The sequence below is a fragment of the Canis lupus genome, chromosome 2 (assembly GCF_003254725.2).
Source record: "Canis lupus dingo isolate Sandy chromosome 2, ASM325472v2, whole genome shotgun sequence".
Classification (NCBI taxonomy): domain Eukaryota; kingdom Metazoa; phylum Chordata; class Mammalia; order Carnivora; family Canidae; genus Canis; species Canis lupus.
Window position 1 is genome coordinate 3,657,591 of NC_064244.1, and position 25,120 is coordinate 3,682,710.

At 42.9% G+C, this 25,120-nt stretch overlaps 1 protein-coding gene across 4 annotated transcripts in view; it reads left to right on the forward strand.

The window, feature by feature from the left end:
• Positions 1-25,120, forward strand: part of NRP1 (neuropilin 1) — a 137,993-nt gene that overhangs the window by 106,909 nt on the left and 5,964 nt on the right. The window contains exons 9-15 of one of the 4 annotated variants that reach the window (XM_025478502.3): positions 951-1,282; positions 6,062-6,206; positions 9,180-9,284; positions 13,431-13,490; positions 18,682-18,819; positions 22,689-22,963; positions 23,685-23,781. In XM_025478502.3, the coding sequence (XP_025334287.1) occupies positions 951-1,282; positions 6,062-6,206; positions 9,180-9,284; positions 13,431-13,490; positions 18,682-18,819; positions 22,689-22,963; positions 23,685-23,781 (1,152 nt within the window). The remainder of the gene's footprint in view (positions 1-950; positions 1,283-6,061; positions 6,207-9,179; positions 9,285-13,430; positions 13,491-18,681; positions 18,820-22,688; positions 22,964-23,684; positions 23,782-25,120) is intronic. The other 3 variants (XM_025478503.3, XM_025478504.3, XM_025478505.3) reach the window with 3 other exon arrangements.

A 25,120-nucleotide genomic window follows, 5' to 3' on the forward strand; every position in this document is an offset into this window, starting at 1 on the left:
CCTTTCTTTATGTACTTGACTATTCTAGGTACCTCATATCAATGAAATCATACAATATTTGTCTTTTTATGTCTGACTTATTTTACTTAGCAGTGGAAGATTTTTGAGCTTAAGAATGATACCGCAAAAAAAAAAATTATGAAAAGTGAATTGGCAATTTTGCATGGTGTAGATTGACTAACTACTGGGGTCTGACTGGCCAGCCAGACCATATAGCACCCTGGCCAGGAGGGCATAGACCAGGATGGTGCTGAAGGAAATGGTGACCACAAGGCAGAGCCAACATACCTTTTTGTTGTTGTTGCTGTTAACAAAATATGACAGGTTTTAGTAGCAGAACAGGAATGCAAAAATGTAAAATGGGGATAAACAAGATGACTAGACAGGAACTAGCTTGGTGGCTCCACTGGTTAAAACACAGAGTTTGATAAAGGGATTCAGTGTCAAGGGAAGAGGACCGTTTGGATTTGGACATGGTACATTTGAGATGACAGTGAATATTTGTGTGGAAAGCTCCTAATACAGTTAGAAAGAGGGGTGGGCAGGATAGCATCCTGCTATTGACATTACTGATTTCACATCTCCAGCCTGTCATACACTGAACTTCTGTTGGGCAGGACCTGTGCTGGATCTAGGGATAGATTCTAGATACCCAAGGGACTGGAACATCAATACTTTGACATTAAATTTGGAAGAACTCAAAAAGGGGGAAATATATGCCCTTATGGAGGACTGTTTTTTATTGGAACATGGGTGTGGGAGGGGGGTTCTGAAAGTATAGAAGGAAGGTTTGAGGGAGGGAAGGCTCTGGCTTAATGTCAAATGATCCAGAGACTTAAAAATGTATGTGAATGGGTACAATGTTCCTATTCAATCTGTGGTATTCTGTTTCTAGGCATGGAGACTCATAGAAAATCATCTTACATCATCTCTTTCCCTTCACCCTCTAGATTATCCTTGCTCTGGCATGCTGGGTATGGTGTCTGGACTTATCTCTGACTCCCAGATAACAGCATCAAACCAAGGAGAGAGAAACTGGATGCCTGAAAATATTCGCCTGGTAACCAGTCGCTCCGGCTGGACACTGCCACCCGCGCCTCACCCATACATCAACGAGTGGCTCCAGGTGGACCTGGGGGAAGAGAAGATTGTGAGGGGCATCATCATTCAAGGGGGGAAGCACCGGGAGAACAAGGTGTTCATGAGGAAGTTCAAGATTGGCTACAGCAACAATGGCTCAGACTGGAGAATGATCATGGATGACAGCAAGCGCAAGGCTAAGGTGAGGTCCAGGGATGAGAGCGGCTGCTGGGGAGGAAGTCTTTTCTCGTGTCGTTGACTTAAATCAAGGATCTCCAGCATTTTCCTGAAGATATATGACTTTGTATTTCTTTAAGCCATGACATCAGTGGAGGTGTTTGATGGTGTTCGTAGGACCCCATTCTAGCGAAGCCAGGAATGAGGTGCTAAAGGTGGTATCTGAGAGCAACACAGAATCGCATATGCTGATCACCTTTCCTTCCTCAGTGGACAGTGGAAAGCTCAACACTCAGGAGACAGGGTGGCCCAGATGCTGGGGGCTTGGAGGCTGACAGGACAACCCAGTAGAAATTCAGAATCTCTCTGCAGATTCTAATCGGTTAGCCTCCCCTTCCCCATCCCTTTCCCCTTCTCTCATTCATCCCTTGTTTAAATGGATTTGTTTGTTTTTACATTTTATTTTATTTTTTTTTAAGATTTTATTTGTTCATCAGAGACACAGAGAAAGAGGCAGAGACACAGGCACAGAGAGAGGCAGAGAGAGAGAAGCAGGCTCCATGCAGGGAGCACAATGTGGGACTCGATCCCCGGTCTCCAGGATCATGCCTCGGGCCGAAGGCAGGTGCCAAACTGCTGAGCCACCCAGGAGTCCCTGTTTTTACATTTTAATTATCATGACATACATGTAACATAAAATTTACCATCTTAACCTTTTCAAGGTGTACGGTTCAGTGGTGTTAAGTACATTAATACTGTTGTGCAACCAATCTCCAGAGCTGTGGCATCTTGCAAAACTGCAACTCTATACCCACCGAGCAAGAACTCCCATCCCCCTGACCCCCAGCTCCTGGCAACCACCATTCCACATCCTGTCACTATGAATTTGACTTCTCTAGGAGCCTCATATAAGTGAGATCATACAATGTGTGAGCCTTTGTGCCTGGCTTATTTGACTTAGCACAGTATGCTCAAGTAGTAGCATGGGACAGGATTCCCTTTCTTTTAAAGCTGGTTGATGCTCTGCTGTATGCACGTACCACATTTCACGTATCCATTCATCCACGGATGGACACTGTCAGGGCTTCTGCTTTTTGGCTTTTGTGAATAACGCATCAGTATGTTTTTTATTCATTGGAATCTTTTGAAAAACAATTGGCTCTTGACCCAGTGAAAAGAGAGCTATTCCAATAGTCACAACACATGGTATCTTTTTTTAAAAAAAAAAAAAAAAAAAAATATATATATATATATATATATATATATATATATATATATTCTTTAGTGATCATGTTTTAGTTAGACTGATAGTCAAACTTAGTTGCATTTCCTGAGCACACAACACCAACCGGGAGAGGACATCCAGGAGTATGTTGGGTGGCCTGAGAGCTGGTTTGAGTTTGAAATAAGTAACACCAGAAACCATCCATTCTGTAAGCACTGTGGGAATGGCCTTCTGCTGATGGTGCTTCTCACACCCAATACAACTGGCTTCCCATCGTAGCCTTTCCACCACTGCTTCTCCCAGGACCTACTCCTTTTGTGAAAAGCTCCCTGCCCACTGGTGGGAATGTTATCCTTGCTCCCACTCTAAGCGAGTTTGGCAGTGTGGCTTGATAATGGTGCCTCAGGCCAAGGGCGTGGCAGGAAACAAAAGCCTGCCAGTGCAGCCAGCTCCCCCTCTGTCCAGATGTGGGGCTCTGCAGAGACCACCTGTCCCCTACAGGCCGTGGTCACACCAGTGTAGTGGGCCACTGAGAGTTAGGATGCTGTCAGAAATGTAAGCATTTCTCTCCCAGTCTCACCCCTGCTTAACTTGTGGTTTCTAAAACATTTCTAGTGGATTTTTTTTAATCTACATACAGCTCCTCTCTTTATTGTGTTCATTTTGTTTGCCCCTTTTATGTCTGCCTCTCTTGTTTTGATAAAAGAAAAAGTAAAATAAACATCAAAAACTGGAGTTCCCCTAAGAGCCAATCTTTTCTAGGACAAGGGGCCTTCTGACTTTATCACGAAGTGTGAATGTGCCGCACATCAGCCTCATCCTGGAGCTGGTGCTGTGGTGACATGTTCTTCAACACGAGAGTTCTATGAGAGAAAGAAAACAAATCACCGTATGCTTTGGATAAGATGTCTCATCACCTCTGCAATTAAGTCTAAATCTATCACTCTATTGTAGTACATTGCATATAGAATCCCCCCTGGAAGCCAGCAAACAGTTTTCAATTTTAACAACAACAAAAACTCCATTCATGAGTCTGTGAGATTTTTCTCCTAAAATATTATTTTATCCATCATTATCATCTTCCTATGATATTTAAAACCACAAAAGCATCTAAATTATTTAACACAGAGCCTCATCTGTGATTCCTGACGTGTCCTTCTCCTGAAATAAAATCTTTAAGATGAAAAAGGACACTGGTAAAACCTTCAGTTTAGGAGCAGTACATATTACTAAATTGTATAATGATATTTAAAACATACTATATTTAAACTTACAAATGAAGGTCACCTGCTTAGGATGCCAAGTACCTTTTTTTTTTTTTAAGTCTTTATTTATTTATTCATGAAAGACACAGAGAGAGAGAGAGGCAGAGACACAGGCAGAGGGAGAAGCAGGCTCCATGCAGGGAGCCTGATGTGTGGGACTCAATCCCAGGACTCCAGCATCACACCCTGGACCAAAGGCAGACGCTCAACTGCTGAGCCACCCAGGGATCCCGCCAAGTACCTTTTATGTAATACTAGAATGAGTACTGGGTTTTATGAATACAACAGCACTTCGATGGATTTAAAATCCTGTATACCTGCTCCTCACTTCCGACCCTCAAGTAGCATGTGATGGACAAGGTATATCAGAGTATCTGAATTAACTGGACTTCTCAGAAGCAGATAGACCTCAATACTCAAAGCCCTCTTCTTCTAAAACATGATTAGTAAAAGGACACCAAGATATTTCATAAACAACCTTATGTTAACAAAGTTAGCCCAGTTCCATATGGCTCTTTACTGCTAATATTCTTCCCACCTCATCACTGACAGCTTTTATAATGTTTTTACATTGTGCTAATTCATTACTCAAGTTAAAATTAGAAAAAGAGCCCAGGATTCCATAACTGCAACTGCTCTTTCCTATGATTATTGGAGTGCTGTTAACATAGACAGAACAGCCATGTGTACTAATGTTGTTTTCATTATAATTAGACCTCACTGGTGACACTTAACTGGGCCTCACAATAATGTATGCCAGATTCTCAATTATTGGAAGCAAACGTGTTCTATCAAGAATGCGGAACCCCAATAATGAATTTACTCTTGAAAATAATGGAAGGAATCTTTCAGGGAAAGAAGCAGGTCTGTGTTAACCATGTCCCTTTAGGTTCCTGGAGACTTTTCCTTCTAGAACTCAGAGAACCTCTGGTCATGTTATATCCGACCCAATCTATCTTCTCTTACATACATGCACATTTTGCCCTGATATTTCTGCCACTGAATGATCACATCTTTTGCTGGTTTATGACGTCTTGACTCAACAGTTGGTGTAGTCCCTGCTCTTGACTGACATGATCTGGGGCTGACCATCCACTGAATCTAATCTACCCAGTTTGGTGGCCCAAGCAACGCTATATTTAAGGAAAAATTAAGGAAACTAAATATGTGACCTTGATTATAGACCTCAGTTTCCCCTTGATTATAGACCTCAGTTTCCCCGAATTTAATGAGATTAGTCTCGATAATTTCTAAGGGCTAAGACACCATAAGGGTGTGGTGCCAGGCACCAGTTAAGACTGCCTAGGTTTGAACCCTGGCTCTAACACTTATTGCACATATAGCCATGGACAATTGCTCAACCTCTCTGTGCCTCATCTGTAAACTGAGGTTAATGATAGAATCTACCTCATGGAGTTGTCTTAAGGATTAAATGAATTCATGTATTTTAAGCACTTAGAACAATGTTTTGTGCCAATAAACATTATGCAATGTTTGTTGAATAAGACACTCCTAATGGTAAGGTGATTTGATTTTTCTAACCACCCTCCCCACCTCCCATCCTGAACAGGATTAAGAATGATGTTGAGAGAAGAGGAAATAAGAAGGCTTATCTATTTCTTGCAAAAGTTATTGTTCCATTTTCTTATGATTCCACTCAAGGATTTTGACCTTCCTGTCAATGTGAAAAGGGAACTAAAATAATTAAGTAGCAGCACTGGCAATGGGTGGCCTGGCTCCGGAAGAATGACAGTGTCTTCACGTTAGGCATGGACTTCAATAAGAGGAGCCCATTCACGCTGCAGTTCAGCCTGGCATCAGGCCCTCACTCGGTAGTTAGGACCCTTGTTATTTTCCTGAGACGAGAAGGTCTTTTATCTACAAATGCCTCCAACTTGTTGTACTGCTTCAGTAAATAGTAATTTCAGTGGGTTGGAAACACCCCAGTTCCTAACTAAATAGCTCGTGCACTACACTATATTTAATATCTCCTCCCCATCTTCCTCCACCTCAAAGAGGCGGTAGAAGTGTCCCTTCTCCCAAGCACATCAGCCTCATGTCTCATTAAATCCTCAGCTTCTGGGATAGCCTCTGCATGTACTCCACAAAGTTTCTGAGAAATGACACGTCACTTCTTAGAGAAGCTTTGTTTTTTTTTTTTTTCTTCCCCCTATCTCATTTATGAAAGAAGTGTCAGCCATTTACCAAGGGGTGGGATGGGGTCTATTTCTCTGCTTTATTAAGCGTCCCAGAGGAGGGACTCTTCTGCCAAAAGGGAGGTTTTATGGATGATGGTGTTTCTCCTATTTCACAGTCTTTCGAAGGCAACAACAACTACGACACACCTGAGCTGCGGACTTTTCCACCTCTTTCTACACGATTCATCAGGATCTACCCTGAGAGAGCTACTCATGGAGGCCTGGGGCTAAGAATGGAGCTGCTGGGCTGTGAAGTGGAAGGTAATTACATTTTCCAGAGTCCCTTCTACTTCCCCACTTCTTAAATCTCTTTCTTCATGCTTTTGTGCCTCTGATGGTGCTGCTGCAAATTGCCAGCTTTTTCCCCTGGGTGAGCCTGCCTCTGCATCTGCCGGTACATGAGGCTCAATATTCCAGCACCCTCCACGAAACAGTGCTTTGTGTTGGTTGTTTGCAGAACTCTCCTCAGATTCTGAGTTGCCTCCGTTGATTTTTTTTTTTTTAATAATTTACTGAGGTGAAATTCACATGATATAAAACTCACCATTTTTAAGTGAATAATTCATTGTCACTTAGGAAAGACATGCACAGTTATTTATGCAACCACCACAATGTTCGTCCCAAAACATTTCCATCACTCCAGGGTAAAACCCCACACCCATGAAGCAGTTTCCCCTTGACCCCTGGAAACCACCAATTCCTTTGACTTTCTTAGTGTTGTTTCAGGCTGATGCAGAGAAACAAATCTTTACGTGAGATAATATTATACCTGATCATGCGGTGAAGGTCCGTTTAAGGATATTATTGCATAAACTTATCATATGAAAGTCATACCAAGGACAAATTCATTTCACTCACTGACCTCAGAACTGCACTCAGCTCTGCCTTTTTATCACATAATAAGTAAGAGGAATGTTTGAAAAACTGATGCGATGGTTGTTTATTGTACCATCGAATGCTTTTCGTGCATTAGAATTCCCATCTGCCTTAGATTTGGTCATAAATGAGTAACCAACTTTTCCATCCCCATAAAGGTCTTCCTCCAGGCTAGCTCAAAGGATGGCTATTGTTGGTACCCAGATGTTAATCAATCGAGCATATGCTCCTGGTTGTTCTGAAGAATGCTTTTTAATATCACCTTCTTGTGGTTTCAAAATTATTTGTGTTTTGAGCTACCCAAATATAATTACATTCTTGAGCACATTAAACATCATAAAACTTTTCTTATGCACTAGAGAATCTTAAGATATAAATCACCATACTGGTGAATAATTCATAGCTACTTTTGTATGTATTTATTTTAAAGCAGGCCATTATCTCCCATTCTTTATTGTGTAGTTGTTTCTGAATCTGGAGTCACTTCTCAGACCTCTGAGTTATCTAGTCACTATCAACCCAGGCTAAGAATGACTATGTGCCAGGACTTTGGCAAAGAAACCGAGAAAAAGGAGGGACAAGCAGATTGAAGAGCAACACAGATTTAAGAGGTGGAATGAATGGTTGGTTGAAAAGACTGAGGCTGGTGGCAGTTTGCCAGTTGTAGTGAGGTAGAAATGGTTGGTGAAGAGATTTGCTGCAGATGTTTCCAAGTGCTCACAAAAGTGAGGAAGTTGCCCCGAGCAGCCGTAAGAGAAGTCAACATCCCGGGAAAGTAATGTCAGAGCTTTTTGACACAATTGGTGAAAGGGAGTGGGCTTTTTTTCCTTCCTTAAAATCATTAACAGGCCCTTAGTTAGTATCTGCTCTGTGTCTCCTGGTCTGGAAGATTCTCAGCCTTGCACGCGTGGCCATCTTACTTTAGGCTAGCATTTATGAGAAACAATTAGAGAATCACAGAAGAGAAAATATATTCAAGCAGTAAAATTGGGAAATAAAAATTATTCACTTTCTACCTTTTCACTTTAAGCCAGGTCCTACCCCGGACCGCTTCCAATGAGGAACTCCACCTCTATAAATACCATATGGAATGCAAATGAACAGAGAGTTTTAAGTACTTAAAAGTGGCACATAACTCAGTGAAGACAAGCATCTGGAATGCCAGGGAGGATTCTATTGATTCAGTGATGGCGACAAGTGGAGCCCAGAACGTGCAGACATTTTACGCAGTCTACACTGCATGCCTAGACTGTGTACACATTCTCTATATGTGCTGATTTCCTAGTTATTACTGGCGTGTGTTCTGGGCAGTTGGGGAAGTAAAAAATAGCTCTGTTTCTATATTTGTCATAACTCTGCTCACTAATTAAGCACAATAACAAACAGTATCAAATTTTTGTTGAGAAAGAAGCAGTTACCGATACAGTCCTGCTGGCCAGAAGCTCTCAGAGAACAGGCCCCCCTGCTCCTGGTATCTTGTCTGGTTCTCAGACTTCAAGAAAACTGTACGTTACCTCAGGTTCTGTAAAATGAAATGTAATGCCTAAAACTGTAAAATATTAAACAGATTGCAGGAATGAGTGACAGGCTGAAAATAATAGACCAAACTAAATTTAAAGAACTTCAAAAGCAGTCTTTGATTAATGTTGGCTACCTTTCAACAACAAACTCAGAGATACAGGAATACCTGCCAGGGTTGGAATGTAGTCCGCCCAGCAGTTCAGGGAAAATGACCCCGGGATATCTAAGATAACTCCTCTCAAACACCTGCTCCAGAGGGGGGCGGTGGGGGGGGGGGGGGTCCCAGGTTGAGAAGCTTACTTAAAGGGAAATGGAATCAGTCAAAACAATTAAAAAAAAAAACAGAATAGTACTATAGTAAGAGAGAATCTTGAGACCCCCTTTTAGGGAAAAATTATGATACGAACTTAGCAAATGCTGAGAATGTAAAAGAATTCGTGTGACAAGTGAGTTCTCTAGCACACTGGAAATGAAAAGACAACCAGTTGAAGCAGAATCTCCATCATCAAAGTTCTCAATTCCAGGGTCATGAATAAATAACCAGTGAGAGAATTCAAGCACTGTTCAGAAAAAGGATGTTTATGTAGATAACAATGTATAAAACGCTAAGGCAGCCTACTCTCCTCAGCAGATATGGATCAAATACCAAACAGAGCAGTCCCCAATGCACTCTGCCAAATCCAAGTATATTTAGCTCCTGAAAGAGAGGCAAACCATGCTCCCAGCCTGCTTAGGACGGATTAGAGTTTTCTGCAAAGGTGTTAGCAGATTCCAAAGCCAGAGCCCTGCGAATACATTGCAGAGGTGTGAGATCATAATCCTTGGATCTTGTTTCAGCACCTACAGCTGGTCCAACCACTCCCAACGGGAACCTGGTGGATGAGTGTGATGACGACCAGGCCAACTGCCACAGCGGAACAGGTGATGACTTCCAGCTCACAGGTGCAGAAACCATCTTCATCCCATTGCTGTGCCATTTCAGTCATATTGTGGTTGAGACCCGGCTAGACATTTGTTTGTGTTTGCATAACTCCTCCTCCTCCTGGCTGGCGGTCGTCCTGTGGTGAAGGAGCTGCCGATGCATCCTTTCTTGCCCGGTGCCGACCTGCCACCGCCATTCAAAGCAATCATCTAAGCCGTGTTCAGAGCCAGAGGCTAGGATGCTTTTAATCAAATACAGATTTCTCCATGGCTAAATGTGCTAAACTCATCCTCATCTTCAAAGCCCCACCCCCATAACACATGCACCACCCATACATAACCACACACTTTCGAATGTTTATTTTCATTTTCTAACAAGGTTAAGATGTTTGGAGTGGAACCTTTACCCAACTAATTGATTAAATCGGGCTTATATTCAAAATGCAGCTTTTAAGTTAGAATTTTGTAAATCATTTGACATTAAAATTTACAAAGGCAGAATTAGTTGTTATTTCACATCAGGAACAACTAACAAATGTATCCGGGAGGTTGTGTCCCAAATTCCTCACTAATTAAGAGTATTACTCCATAGCATTTTTAAAACCCTCAGAGAGAGACCTCGTCTTCTACTGGGAGTGGCAGAGGAAATATTAGACAACTGGGGAAATGGGATTGTACCACTTGGAAATGGGCCAAGGTGGTAGGATTTTCACACTATTGTGGCCAAAATCACCGTAGGACTTTTACTGCCACCTGGGTAAAAATGCAGTTTCATATAGCATCTGACTCTCATTTTAGATTAAACATGAGCTCTTGGCTGCAGATCTATATTTTTGTCCAGAAGGGACTCAGACAGCCCACATAATTAATTTCCATGGGCAAAACTGAAGGCATTACCATGTCACTTCATAACAGTGCCATGTTATTGGCTAAGGCATTAATGTAAAATCTGGAAGGAAACACCCCACTGTACATTTCCAATTACTTCAAAAGCTCTCCTCTGAAGTGACGAGAGAGCTCGGCACTCAGATAAATAAGGGGTAAAATCTAGCTCAGAAATTCAGTGCCATGAACCAGGTTTCCATTTAAATCCCAGCTCCTAAGGCTGTCTCCCTCCAAGTTCCCAGGATAATTGCTTATAGTCATAGGGCCAATAAATGTTACTATGGGTTTTTTTAAAACAAATCTTGTCTGTAAGTAGCCACGAGCCACAAAAATTAATTAATGCAGAGGCATTTTCTTTGTGCGATGTCAAGTTCAACTGAAAACCCTACAGCTGGTGTGAAGAACAGAGTACCATTCTGTGAACCAGGCCCTGTGGAACTTTCCCTAGATTGCTTATAAACAGCCTGCCACAGACCTCAGGACTTTTGTGGGCTCTGTCACACATCCGTAGTGAAATTCCTCATAAAAAAGAACGACTATAGTCATCACAGTATATACCCTTTCAATTGCCCTCTTGTGGAGAGGGTTCTTTTCTTTATAAACCCTAAAGTGGTCAGTTAATATTGATTAGAAACAAAGCCTCAGATTTACTCCTCGTATCAGAACAACCAACCTTCTCATTTTTGCATCAGTTCATGACTGAATCAATTGAAACTAAAGCCCTTGAATGAAACAGGGCAAGTATGTTAGCCTGGAGGAAATTATGTATGGCAACAAGTAGCACACCACAGAAAATGGGTCATTTATACTGGAAACACTGACAGTCCTTTAAAAGGATAGGGTTACAGTTTATCTACAGCATTTAAAATCTTTTATTGGTTAGATAGAAATGAGGTCTACTTTTTTTTTTTTTATATATTACCATGGCAAAGAAAAAGTCATTTTCTCAAGCCAGACCATTTGTCTCAATTTTTCTGTAAATATATGCATATATTAAGAACTTCCAGAGGTCTTGATAATGCCTGTTCCGTGCTCTCATCAAGAAGAGATGATTTCAGAAAGAATCTCATGTTTCAAATTTATTTATTGCATTAATGGCCATTTTGGATTGTGTTTTTGTCTTTGGTTTTTTGTTTTTGTTTTTGTTTTTTTACTTATTTTGTTTTATGAAGCTCTTTGTTATCCTTTCTCTGAGAAAGGGCATGCTCATGTGTAAACGTTTTTGTGAGAAGCAAAAGCCTCCCCTAACCCAGGTATCCTCTCACATGGGAATGGTTCACATCCTAGGCTCTCACACAGCTCTGCACCATCCTTGCTCCTCCTGTTCCAGGCTTTACTGTTGGAGCCTCAAACTTGGCACGTTGCGTGTAATGGAGCCAAACAAAAAGCAGCCTCACTTTAACCCTGTTAGGAGGGAATGTGGAAATCAGGATGAAATTAGGATGAATGCTCTCTCTCGTGCGGTATTTGGTTCTTTCATGCAGATGGTGTCACTTTAATTTCTCCTCCCGGGGCGACAACTTTGAATATAGTGGGAAATAAGGACTTTAGCAAAATGCTCATTACTTACAAACAACACTGAATTTCAGGTGAACTGTACTGAACGTATGGAAATGAGCAGAGGTTTCGCTCTCTTCCATACTTCCTTGCCAAGATGAAAATTCACCCCTGAATTTACTCATTTGCAAATGCCTTTGAAGTCAATAGATAATGCAGTCGGTTTCAAAGGTACCAGGAGGCCAAATTTCACATTGGATCTGGGTGTACCCAACAGCAGAATTTGGTTCCCAACCTATAACAAAACTGATAATGCATATCGGTTTTAAAAAGTGAATTTTCACCTTGAGTCTTTGTCCTGTAAGACCACCGGGAACGGAACGCTAATGTATGCTGGCCTCTCTCCAATTCTGCCATTATAGATTCACCTTCTTAACCCATAATATATATAATTCCTTCTTCCTAGCGCCTGCCTCATTGAGGCCAGGCACACGTGTGACCACTCATCCAGCATATTTACCGGGAGAGCAAGGGTAACATGACTTGGTGCTGCAGTCAATTAGCTCCAAAATCTTCATACCATCCCAAGAGCACGATTTTACAGCTCTCTGCTTTGTAATCTGGATGATTTCTGATCTGTGGAAGCTGCAGGGTAAAACTAGGGCCTGGCTAGAATAGAGATGATCACACAGATCTTTATTGAACAAAACTATTAGAAGGCATACAGTGGCACCTTATAAGCTTCCTCCAGAGCTTCCCATGATACTCATGAGCCCACCCCATGCCCTTCCCCAAAGGGCAACTCTTGGGGTGACAAACAGATGATCTCTGACCATAACAGATACACATAAGGAGAAATGGCTTCTCAAAACATCCAAGTAATGAACAGCAAACCAGTGTGTCCCATACTCAGTGGCTTATAAGACTCACCTGAGAAACTTTCAAAAATTCAGATGCCAAGGCCTTACCTCTGGAAATTCTGGTTCTGTGGGGCCTGGGGAGGATTCGTGGATTGACAACTACAGCTTCAAGGCGCTCAGGTGACTCTTGTGGTTGACAAGTTCCAGAACACTACTTTAAAACAGTGGTTTAATGAGCAGAAAATGGAAGCGCCAAGATGCAAAACAAAAGAGGGTGAATCACATGGTTCTGTCACCAGGAATCCCAAAGTTGACCCCAGCTGATTGGAAGCCCCCAGTGTCCAGGGTATTGTTTCGGCCATCTCCTAGTGCTCCGGGCCTATGAGGCAGTGTGTCTCCCTTTGCCTTTTTCTGTGGTTTCTCCAAATCACATAGTGCGCAGAGTATTTACCCACTTCAGCTTTCTGATTTTAAAACAGATTGTGGGGAGCAGCCCTGCACCTCCCTGAAGGCTGGCACCTGAGACCTTGGGAAGCTGTCTGCGGCTTAGAGGCCCAGGTCAAGTTTAATTCCTAAGTCACTGAGGATGTGTGGAGGCTTTTGCTTTTCACAGTTAGGGTTGTGTAGCACACTTAGCCTGGGAACCAGGGAATGCCCTTAGAACCGAGTCTCAAACTCTCCATACCACCTGGATGCTTGGTGAATGCATGTGTCAAGTAAAAAATCGTGGCTTATTTGCACTTGATCTTGTGGTGGGCAAAATCCAAGTAAAAAGACAACCACAGGGGGAATGAAAGGAAGGATTTTCTCTGGGAAATGTTTACCTCTAACAGATGTAGGAAGCATATAGCATTTCGTTACTGTGTATTATCCACAAAGCTCCCTTTTCCTGATTTTTGTGTGTTACTTATTTTTCGCTTTGCAGGTGGTACCACTGTGCTGACCACAGAAAGGCCAACCGTGATAGACAGCACGATACAATCAGGTAGCAAATCAAACAGAAAACGGGGTAGATTTCGTGTGCGCCCCCCTCCCCCCGTAAAGTAGCCACATTAGCCGGGCTTCTCTGTTTCGGTTTCTCTCAAAGTCCTAGAAGAGAGATGCCGCGCAGCATCTGGTCTCCAAGCACGAGCCATAAATATTGCTTTCCTTCCATCCACATGTATATGCAGCAGGGAGTGAGGTTTCCTTCTCCATCAGTAATTGCCAAATGGTGACAATCCCAGCTCTCGCCGGAAGGAACTGGATAACATACTTTGTTTAACGCAGCACATCTAGGACACGGACTGTGTTTGCAAACTCCAGGAGAAGGAAATCTCGCAGGCAGCAGCCTGACTATTTATTTTCATCACAATTCTACAAAACCGAGACAGGCAAAGTTTGTCAGTTTTGCCTGCCACGGAGCTGGCAGTTTGACAACAGCGTTTCCAGTGGGCGTGCCACGAAATGGGGTGCGGTGCGGTGCGGGGAGCCGGGGCTGTGATCGTTGCGCCCTCGGGGGGCAGCACCTCCGTATCCTTTTATTCATAGATGAGCCTGATGACTACAAACCCCTGGCGCCTGTTCCTCGGGGACCAGCCCGCAGTTCAGCGGCAGCCTCCCCGCCCCCATCTTTTGTGTTGTGTTAGTGTCCTGCAGAATTCCTCCCCACGGACACAGGACACACACGAAGGGAAACAAGGGAAACGGTCAGTGTGAGCAATCAGAGGTTTCAAATACTTTAAAGTTAATCATTAGAAGAGGGTGAGCAGGTCAGTTTTCCAGCTTCTCCCATTTCCTTTGCCGAAGCCCACTGAGCCTTGGCCTCCGCAGTCATTTATTAATGGGGCATGTGGTGTATATCAGTGTTTCCTCGACAGTAGGACACTCCCCGGCGAGGCAGACAGCAGAAAGGCCTCCTCTAATTAGTCTGCTTCCTTAAAGAACACCGTCACCGTTGACCTGATTAAACTGCAAAACAAACTTCCCTTCCCTCGAACTTCACCCCGAGTTCCCCTGCCCTGTGCTCAGGTGGGTAGAATTCCTGTGACCCCGCAGCTCACGCACCCCCAGCTGCCAAAAGGTGAAACAGAAGAGGTTCTGTTCCCCTGAATTCGGAAAACACGACAGTCCAAGGGGACATCTTTTCGAGTTCCGAGTGTTCCGAGCTGTGGCCTTCAGGGGTTGCGTCACCACCCTGGTGGCCTCTCGCTGGCATCCTGCCTTCCTCCGCCTTGTAGGGTGCTTCTCTGTGGGGTAACCATCAACTGGCTCTCTGGGAAGGGGGCCAAGGTGACAAGCTGAAGTTCATTGTCACTTTCTGGCTAAGCCAGGGTTCAGGACAGTTCAGTGATCTAGGGATCATTGAAAAACGTTAAGTGAGCCAGAGCTCTGGAGACAATGGGAAGGTATACACCAGATTCCACAGTGGGATAATGTCCCCTGGACGCTAAAGTTCAGCAGCGACTTCGTGAACGCATTTGGTTTGTGCATGAGTTCAAGGGCCAGCCTTATACCCCATCCCGTGGGCTGACTGTAGTCAGGGCACAGATGTATAGATCCTGAACCAGTGAGACCCACAGCCACCACCATCTGATCCAGTCTATGGCAGACCACAGAACTTACTGATAGAGGGTGTCTGCTCCCATTTTGAGTTCCACAGTCAGCCCAGAGTCCTTTATAAATCACTCGATTTCTTGTTTTTCCATGGCCTGAGTCACGAATCTGCCTCCCCGTCTTTGTGGATAATGGACCGTCTGATCTTCCTTGAGGAGTTCTGTTCATTACCGCCTTCTGACTAAGTCAGAATAGTTCGTGAGGCCCTGAGCGTGCATCAAGTCAGAGGCCAAGTCTAACTTTGAGGTGTTCACCCAGTGGTCGGACCCACCTCTCTGATAATTTGATCCATACTGTTCTGCAGGTTTCAGATTCTTCAGGCATCTTTACAGGCAGTATATTGAACTTCTAAACTGTCATCTAATCTGATTTTGCTGAAGCCATTATAGACTCAAACAGAGTCTTAAGATTTCATTTTTGAGGATCCTTATCAATATAATAAACTCGTGGGCATATAATACTCATATACTGATTTGATGCATCTGATTGTAATCAGATGCATCAAAGCCTATTAATACTCTACCAGAAAATGATGAGAAATCCTGCATTTTCAATCCAGCTCTCCCTGCTGAACCTCTCTCACTCTGAGGATCTTCAGAGGCTCCTAGAGCAGCTCAAGGTCTGTTGGCAACCTGTGACTGCATGGGCCTGAGCTCCTCCACTTATTTGGCCTGAAAGACCAGTCTGAGAGTAAGCTAGTTAACATCTTCAAAAGAAGTTTGGAATACCAGATTCCAAAATTAAATCCTTGTGCATATACGGTGCTAATGATTCAAATGCCGGCAAGATAGTTTCCACGAACACAGCTGGTACTGGCACACAGCGGCTATAAATTTGTTTTAAGTTCAGAATATTGTTTCCTGCTATTTTTAAGAGTCAAGAAGGGATTTAGCCAGATTATTCCCAATGAATTTAATGAGAATTGTGCAGCCACAGGGCCTGGGTAATATTTTGAAGACTGAAAGGTCACTGGTCCTATACATGTATTTCATTCATCAGTTTGCTTTTTTTTTCTCTTTCTCTCTCTCCCCCTTTCTCTTCTGCTTCTGTTCTTCTTTCTTCCTCTCTCTCTTTCTTTCCATTTATTTCCTCCCTATAAATGTGTGTGTGTGTGTGTGTGTGTGTGTGTGTGTGTGTGTATGTTATGGGTTTCACCTGTAGCCTTTCTGGCCAGGCTTGCATTGTCAACATTTTCTTACTCCTAACCCCTCCCCCACTATATGCTTGGATTTAAAAAAAAAGAAAAAGGAAAGACTATTTCTTTTAAATTAACAAGATTGCCATAGATTATATGACTAGGGCAAGAAGATGAAAGAGTAGCAAAATACAAAACATTAGAGCAGATCATCTTGTTAAAGTCGTAGGATTGGAGAAAACATGAGAAGGTCAATGTGGCCCACCGCTCAACGCAGCTGCAGAAATGCTTGAGTCCTCCTTTCAAAGGAGGCTGTCCTATGTCCTGGTCATTAGCAACACATCCAAACTCATATATTTTATGATGTCACCAGAATATTAAGAGCCAAAATAATGCATGGTGTGGTTTCTATTCTGTACAATAAATTTAATGTATTAAGCAGAAATACAACCAGAAATGTGTGTGCTGTAATGGCTCGCTGCCCTCCTGCATGTGCATGTCTTATAAAGTACATTGAAGGAGGAAACCCAAAACCACACACATATTAACATTTTCCAATATTAACATTTTCTAACATGAGATTATGCAACAGTACATTCCAGGTTCGTGGGTGTTGGCATCCAAGGTTGCTCAACCATTCAGTGGCTGTTCAATTGACTGTAGTTCATCTGCATAATTCAATCTTGCTGCTCAAGAGTGTGGTAAATTTTGGGGAGGATTTCTCATGCTTTATAAAGCCCTATTTCATGGCTATGATAAGCTAGACATGAAATATCTCTCTCCGGTGACACCATAGCTGTGAAGTACAGCCCTTTCCCACTAACTGAAAGTGCACATGTTATACACAACTTGTGGCTCGCTAGTTACTTTTCCCAACTGGCTCTGCGCCCCCTTTGGGAGGTCTCATTGTCATTGTAAGGGAGAATCCATCCTGCTCGGTTTTGACATTCCTTCCAAAATTTTCCATTAGCATTTGCAAAGGGTTCCTTGGAAACTAAAAAATGCAAAGTAAATCATCCTGATCTCTTAAGTAAATCTTCCCATTAAAATCCCTCGGGCCATTATGGAAGTGGGGGAGGGGTCAGGCTGCCAGAAGAAAGCAAGTTTGTGTTGTGTTAAACACAGACCAAGTTAAAGAAAAGATCAAAACAAGATAGGGACTCAGCCTGACCCTACTACAGCGTACCATACTATACCTCCCTTATTGTACATACGGAGTTGTTCTGAGACATATTCAAGATCAATTGGCAAGATATCCTAGGCACCTTCCTCTCCGTTTCAATGCTGCCATCTTGTGGACTACCCACACGCAATGAGAAGCAGTGACCTTCCTTCATTAGAGAAACCAGCCACTTTGTGTGTTCAATTTTATATAGGGGGAAAGACTGGGGCTGACAGAAGCACAAGAATTTTATCTTTAAGATTCTTCTAATTATTAGCTTCAGTTTTCTGAAAACAAATTCCAAGCCACAATGATTTCATTTCTTTCACACTTAAAAAGTTAAGTTACTTCTTAAAAGGGGTGGGGGGCTGGAGTAAAAAATAAAGCTATAGAGGCTTTTAAAAACACCACAGTCAAATAGCACCTTGTAGAACACACAAGACAAATCATTCCTGAGAATCCATTCATACTGTTTTCAAATTCCAAGAGAAACATTTTTTTGAACATTAAAAAAATTTTTTTAAGTGGACAGCTCTTTAAAACTGCCTTGGCAAGCAATAAATAAATAAATAAATAAATAAATAAATAAATAAAACTGCCTTGGCTTTTACATGAACTCGCATGGAGGTTTTCATTTACATGCAAATTTTTAAATTCTCTAAAAAAAAAAAAAGCAGAAACTTACACTTCGAATTAATTAACCTGATACAAAGCACAGGAGAAAAAAAATAACCTTACGAAATGCTTCAGAGATCTGGCATAAAGAGCTGAAGCATTACCCTGTGTGGTGAGAATACAGATAGCCTCCAGGATAAGACATCCAGCCAAGTCACATTTCTAGACTTTTGAGGTTCACGGGTCAATCTGTACTTAAGATTCTTTCATTGGTGGATATCAGTCTATGATTTATCCTCAAAAACAGAGTATCTTTCATATTAAATGTTGTGGGCAGGAGGAGAACGCGATAGATGTAATACATATGCTTTGGAAAGTAACCTTCCTGGAAATTTTATGTAAAACCATTTGACAGACAGTCCATAATCTTTTTAAAGCTGGATAAAAAAAAAAAAAATCCGAAACGTGATTTTGCAAACATTTTGACATCTCCATGCGTGTTTTGAGTTTCCTGGTAATCCCAGATTTTGTGGCTTTCCCAGAATTTGGAAACAGACGTTAAGTTATATAAATTGTGCCTTTCGTGAGCGAATTAAGGGCCTTTCTGACCTAAATGATTAAATGTGTCTTTCTCTGCTTGTCTCTATTTTTCCTTTCCTCCCACTGCAGAGTTTCCAACATATGGTTTTAACTGTGAATTTGGCTGGGGTTCTCACAAAACTTTCTGTCGTTGGGAGCATGACAATCAGGTGCAGCTCAAGTGGAGTGTGTTGACCAGCAAAACTGGACCCATCCAGGATCACACAGGTAATGGAGAGTTCACTGCGGCCCCGCTTCTTTGAATTAGAGAAGGTGTTACTGTGGAGGGTGTCTGGGGTCTGTGAGATTCAGGGTGTTAGGAAATACTACCAAACATTCACTTGCACTTTCATTTCCTGGAATTACCAAGATCTCCTTTCCTGGAAGAGATGCTCCTACACCCAGTAGCAGAGAAGGCTGATGAAATCTGGCAACTGGTGGCCTCTTGGAAAAACAGCAAACTGGGCAAAGCTTTATGTGTGAATGACTACCTGTTGTATACTTTTTCTGCACCGTTTTCATGGAAATCTCAAATACATTCAAAAGTAGAAAAGCCTCAGTGAAATGAACCCTCTATGGATATAACCCAGTTTAAACAAGCACCAAATCATAGGGCTCTTATTTTATCTCTCTCACCCCTGAATCTGGATTATTTTGAAGCAAATCCAGGCATATGTCATCTCATTTATTTTGCAGCTAAAGAAACAATAAGTAAGCCTAAAGCTTGCCCTCCCTTGACCCTTGAAGTGGACGTGGAACGAGGTGGGGTGGGATTCTTCTTCTTTTGATTGTCAGTCTGGCCCCTTTTTTCAGAGCAGGTGGAAATCTCACCCGGCCTGCCCCACCTCCGGTCTTACTTTCCTACTAAGATTAATTAGTGGCAGAGGGTTGGGCTGGGGGTCCAGCGGGGGCTGACAGCCACTCCAGTGAACTCTTTATCCACTGCCATCCTGTTGTCCTCTTAGTCATTTTGTCTTGGAGTTTGAGGTGCTGCGTAAAGATACGGTGGTGTCCTACAAGGCCCACACATACACATGCTCCTGCACACCCACAGCACTCAATGGGCGGACTTCAACCCGACTCAGTGAAAGTTACAGGACTGTTCCCTCAAGAGGTGGCTTCCCAGATGATACCCTAGAGGGACATCTGCTGATGCTGACAAGAGCTCTTTAAGCCAAAGTCCTCCATGCTGGGTTTTGGATGAGTGGGTCAGTGGGCCAATGGATTAGCCGAGGGCATTTTATGCCTTTCCCATTTTGTCCTTCACTTTTTTCCTACCAGTGAATATAACCATTAAGTAGGTTGAATTGGCTGCCTTCTACCACAGCTACCTCTTTGCCTAATGAGAATGACAAGGAAATTGGATAAAATTGGACTCCTTCAATTCTGAGACACTTTCAATTGAATCTTAAGACAAGCAGTTTTAGAAAACTTAAAATACTTTGACTGTAAATGGCATTGTACATATAAATGGCATCAAATTAACCAAATGCAATTAGCTGAAATGAAGGCAGTAATGGTGGAAAAATTGATGCAAAGTGAAGCAAAATGGCTCAGTAGGATCTGACATTCAAAGGAGGTTAAAAGCTATGTTAGCCAGAGACAAAAGATAAAAGGCTTGCAGAAGTAAAGTGCTAATTGAGAAAATGAAGACAGAGTTCCTGACCCCGAACTCTGATAAAACCCCTGAAAGGAAAAATATCAACGCTTTATGCGTTGGAGTATCAGAAAAGGAGGGCTTGTCTTAGAGTAACAGCTGAGAAGTGCGATTCCTTCAGAAGGATTTGTCTCTTTTGTTCTCCCATACACCCAGATTTGCTTGGCTGTGGTACCAGGTCTGCCCTGAAGAGAAAAAGCCTCCTACAGCAATAGAAACACAAGCATTTGCTGCGCGAGAGAGGGGTGAGCCTGACATCTGAAAGGCAGGAACTTGTTAACATAAAAAAAAAAAATCTAAATGAAAAGAGCCCTACACACAGCACACATGCACACAGATGACATTAGGCAGTACTCCACACTTTGCAAATCAGTTATGGAGATTTCTTTAAATTAGCACTGTCTAGGTTAAATATGCTGCTGTTCACTTTTGAACTTCGCTGAAAGAATCCCACTTGGTTTTCTGCATTTGGCTTCTAAGAGGGAAGCTACGTACCTCCTTACAGAGGATTCCTGAAGCCCACCATCTTCCCTGGTTCATTGAACAAGTGTTATTTGAGGAGCCCCGTTACTTGTGAGGTGCTATACCAGGCCCCGGGGATACAGGAACAAAGGAGGGTTGGCCCTGCCCCAGGAGCTCAGGGTCTGGCTGTGGGCCGGAAGTGATTGCTCTGCAGGTGGAGTGAGCAGCGACTGGGAAGATAACACTGGGGGATCAGAGAAAGTTCTGCCCCTGAGAGTGTAAGCTGGCGTGCACAGAGGAGGAGAGATCGCAGGCGGTGTGGTTGGACAGGCTCCTCTGTGAAGTGGTTAGATATGTGGCAGGGGTGTGTGGCCCTGGGTGCCCCATGAAGAAGTGTGGCTAGGCTGACGGTAGCGAGGAGCTGCTGACAAGCTCCATGCACAGGAGCGACATGAGCATGTTTTGAAAAGACCGCAGCAGTGTGGGGGCCGAGGTCAGGGGAGATTTCTCAGGCCATCTTCCTCCCTCTACCCATGTCCAGTGTCCTCCTTCTTCCACCTGTTCTCCGGCTAGCCAAAAGAAACCTCATGGGCTCCGTAGATGTGCTTCTCCTCGGCAGCATCTCTAACTTCAGTGTTTTTCCCTAAGAATGGGGATATTGGTCACAGACGCAAGATGGGTGCCTTTTTCACCCATGCCTCTCTGTGGGCTGAGACCCTACTCACCCCGGTGAGATGGCACTGTCACACGGATGGGGAACCACCACTTGGTAAAGTAGCAGGAGAAAACAAACCCCAAGAGCAACAGCATCTGCGCGGTCATTGCGTGGGTGCTCCATAAAGAGCGTCAGCCATGCTGCTGCAGCTGTGGATTTTATTTCCACCCTCCTTTTATTATTCCATCTGTCGGTTTTCTTAAGAGGGTTTTGGTGCAATCTCACGTAAGCAGCCAGGTGAGAGTAACAAGCTGCCCGCTGACCCATCCACTTCCACCAGCACACTGTTGACACAGGCCAGAAGACACAGGATGTGCCCACATGTGCACAGTGAAAGACTATCTCACAAACACTCAAACCCCTTGGGCAGCAAACAAAACATCCTGCTGCCCACTGAGGCCCAAGCATCAGATTCACACTTACATCAGGTGAGACGTTAGAGTCGATATTTCTATTTGCAGAGCAAACAGTGAAACATGAGTTGTGTGTGTAGACCAGGTGGTGGCAGGAGGAAATGTTCCCACTGGGGGTAATTAAAAGCAAAGCCAAGAGTAAGTCCTTGCAGCTCGGCAAGTATCTACGTTGCCAAAATGGCACATCCTAATAAGCCTCAAAAATGCAACCTTGCCTCTCCTTGAACCAGAAGCCCACATCAGACAGGAGCGGGACTTGCAGCTGAAATTCAAACTCTCAGGTGCATCTAAGGAATTTGTAAGCCGTTAAAATAAACTAGGGAAAAGTCATCTGAATTTGTGGGAAAAAGAAGATCACTAGATTATTTGGGAAAACTGCAAATCGATTATTATCAAGCAATTCTAGTATCATCACTCAGCTGAGATGATAAATAAGAACACATCTAAATTATTCCATGTAATGTCTGTGTTCGTATCAGTGCTGCTGAAACTATTTTAAAGTTGCACGAAAACAGGTCTGCCCTCTGCTTTCAATGTGCTTGCAATGACGCAGAGGCCAGGTGGGGCCGTAGCCCCGGTCCATGTGACAGTGCATTCCACATCACAACCATAGTGTCTGAATGAATACTGCCTTGCAGCCTTCTCCCAATCAAACACCGGCTCCAGAGGCTCGGGGTGCAGCCTTCGGTGCCAAAGAGGTCCCCAACAACTGCACACCCTTCCCTTCCCACCGCTTATTTGGGTTCCTGGTGCTCAGCCCAGGAGAGCAAAATTGAGTCTTGGAAATTGAAAGAAGGGACGATGGAGTTGTAAATGTGGCCACTCCCCCTAATCTGGTTTTTTGTCACAGCAGGTGATGGCAACTTCATCTATTCCCAAGCAGACGAAAACCAGAAAGGCAAAGTGGCTCGTCTGGTGAGCCCCGTGGTTTATTCCCAGAACTCGGCCCACTGCATGACCTTCTGGTATCACATGTCTGGCTCACACGTGGGCACACTGAGGGTGAAGCTGCACTACCAGAAGCCAGAAGAGTATGACCAGTTAGTCTGGATGGCCATCGGACACCAAGGAGACCACTGGAAGGAAGGGCGGGTCCTGCTCCACAAGTCTCTGAAGCTCTATCAGGTGTGTGGTCTCCTCCACCACCCCTGCCACCCCGGAGGAGGGCAGCTCTTTCAGGGGGAAGGGGATAGTATTTTGAAGATTACGTAAATGAGACATGGGAATTATTCCAATGATTATTTCAGGTGCCTCCCAAGTCTGGGATTTTGCTGCGGTCATGATACTGAGCTGATGATACTCTCAGCAGCATAGTTCCATCTCCAAGATTATAGGAATAGAACCAATTTGCTGTGAAAGAGGGGAGAATGCTACTTTATAATCTATTTCTGGGTTGTCACAATGAACATTCCTTTTATTGGCTGCTCCCTCTGGTTTTAAATTTTGGATTATAAAATGAGAGTGTTAGGAGAAGTTTTATGCCATCACCAGGCAGTTTTTTTTTTTTTTTAAGATTTATTTATTTATTTATGATAGACAGAGAGAGAGAGAGAGAGGCAGAGACACAGGCAGAGGGAGAAGCAGGCTCCATGCCGAGAGCCCGACACGGGACTCGATCCTGGGACTCCAGGATCGCACCCTGGGCCAAAGGCAGGCGCTAAACCGCTGAGCCACACAGGGATCCCCTCACCAGGCAGTTAACACAGATTGATGAGCAAAACGAGTGCTTAGATGAAATCTCATGATTTTAATTTATGTGCCATAGATTGAACTGAACAAGCATTTGTAAACACTGCTATTCGGGACCAAACATTTCAGTACCGTAAAAATTATCTCATTTTGTTAGGTGATTTTTGAAGGCGAAATCGGGAAAGGAAATCTTGGTGGGATTGCAGTGGATGACATTAGTATTAACAACCACATTTCCCAAGAGGACTGTGCAAGTGAGTATGAACTACTGTATAAGCCAGTACCAGGCTTGCTCAGGGCATTAAGATTTTCATGCGAGGGTTTTTGTCTTGCTCATTTAAACTTAGAATTTCAATGTGGGTTCTAAGCACATCATATGAAATGCATACTTTGGTACAACACGCCATAAAACCAGGTCAGTTTGCCTTTAGCTACTCCATTCTCTAACCTAGTTCATTTGGTGTCTGATTGGTACCTGCAAAACCATGTAAATAATGTGGAATCAACCCAAAAACCATAGCTAAGAAAAAAGACTCGAAAAAGAAAAGAAAAGAAAAAAAAAAAAAACAAGAAGAAGGAGAAAGACTCAGAGTTTACAGGCTATGCATAACATGCCAAAACATTTGATGAAAACTGGAAGAACTCAGACATCTGGATAATTCCAAATATCTGGGCATATAAACAAAACAGCAGGCCTTTACAAATTTTGAGCACAGTGAACTTAATTAAGATTACATTGTTAATGAATCATAGAAGCCACAATTCTTTGCTTTATTACAAATAAGTAGATGTTTCTGACTCTAAAAGTAGTTGAAATGCCTCAACAGAATAAATGAAATTTTGAGACTTTGCATAGCATTACAGAGTTTATGGTTTCTATTGGCCGAGTATATATGGATGCAAGTTGATGTTGAAAACCAATTCGTATTCCCTGGTTCTTGATGTATAATTATAAATAGCATCACTAATGGCAATGTAATAGCACAGTAATTAGTCTTAAGCTCCATTTGCTACACTTCAACTTTTGCTATATATCATATAATACGATGTTAATTATCACAAAATGGAATAAGCCTATTGGACAAATTTAAGAAAAAGGAGATCTGTTGGCTATAATGGGTTTTTGGTCATTTCACTAATTTACAAAGCTTTTATTATACAATATATTGAATATATGTAATCCTAAAGTGGCAATAATTTGATATGATCTATTAAAGAAATTGGGGGAAAGAGCAGTGAATCTGCTTCTTCGTACTGTGTAAGGAAACTTATTTAATGCCATGCTACTTAGCAGATCTTTGCAGGAAACAATAACACTTAATTTGTCAGTTGTGATTACTCTACAAATTGCCCACATCCAAGCCTACACTGTTGTTAACGTATGTATTTCATGTAGTTACACGGTACATGTAATACTGTCGCTTTCTATTACAAGATGAAAATGAAGTGTTTGGAATGTGAGAGCAAACCCCATAAACTAAAACAAAGGAATAAAGTTTAATTCCACTCACCAAGTTTTAACTGCACTGCGCACTGTATGCAAAGCAACATCCAAGTGCTCCAGTGAAGATACAGGGGGACAGGGCAATTCTA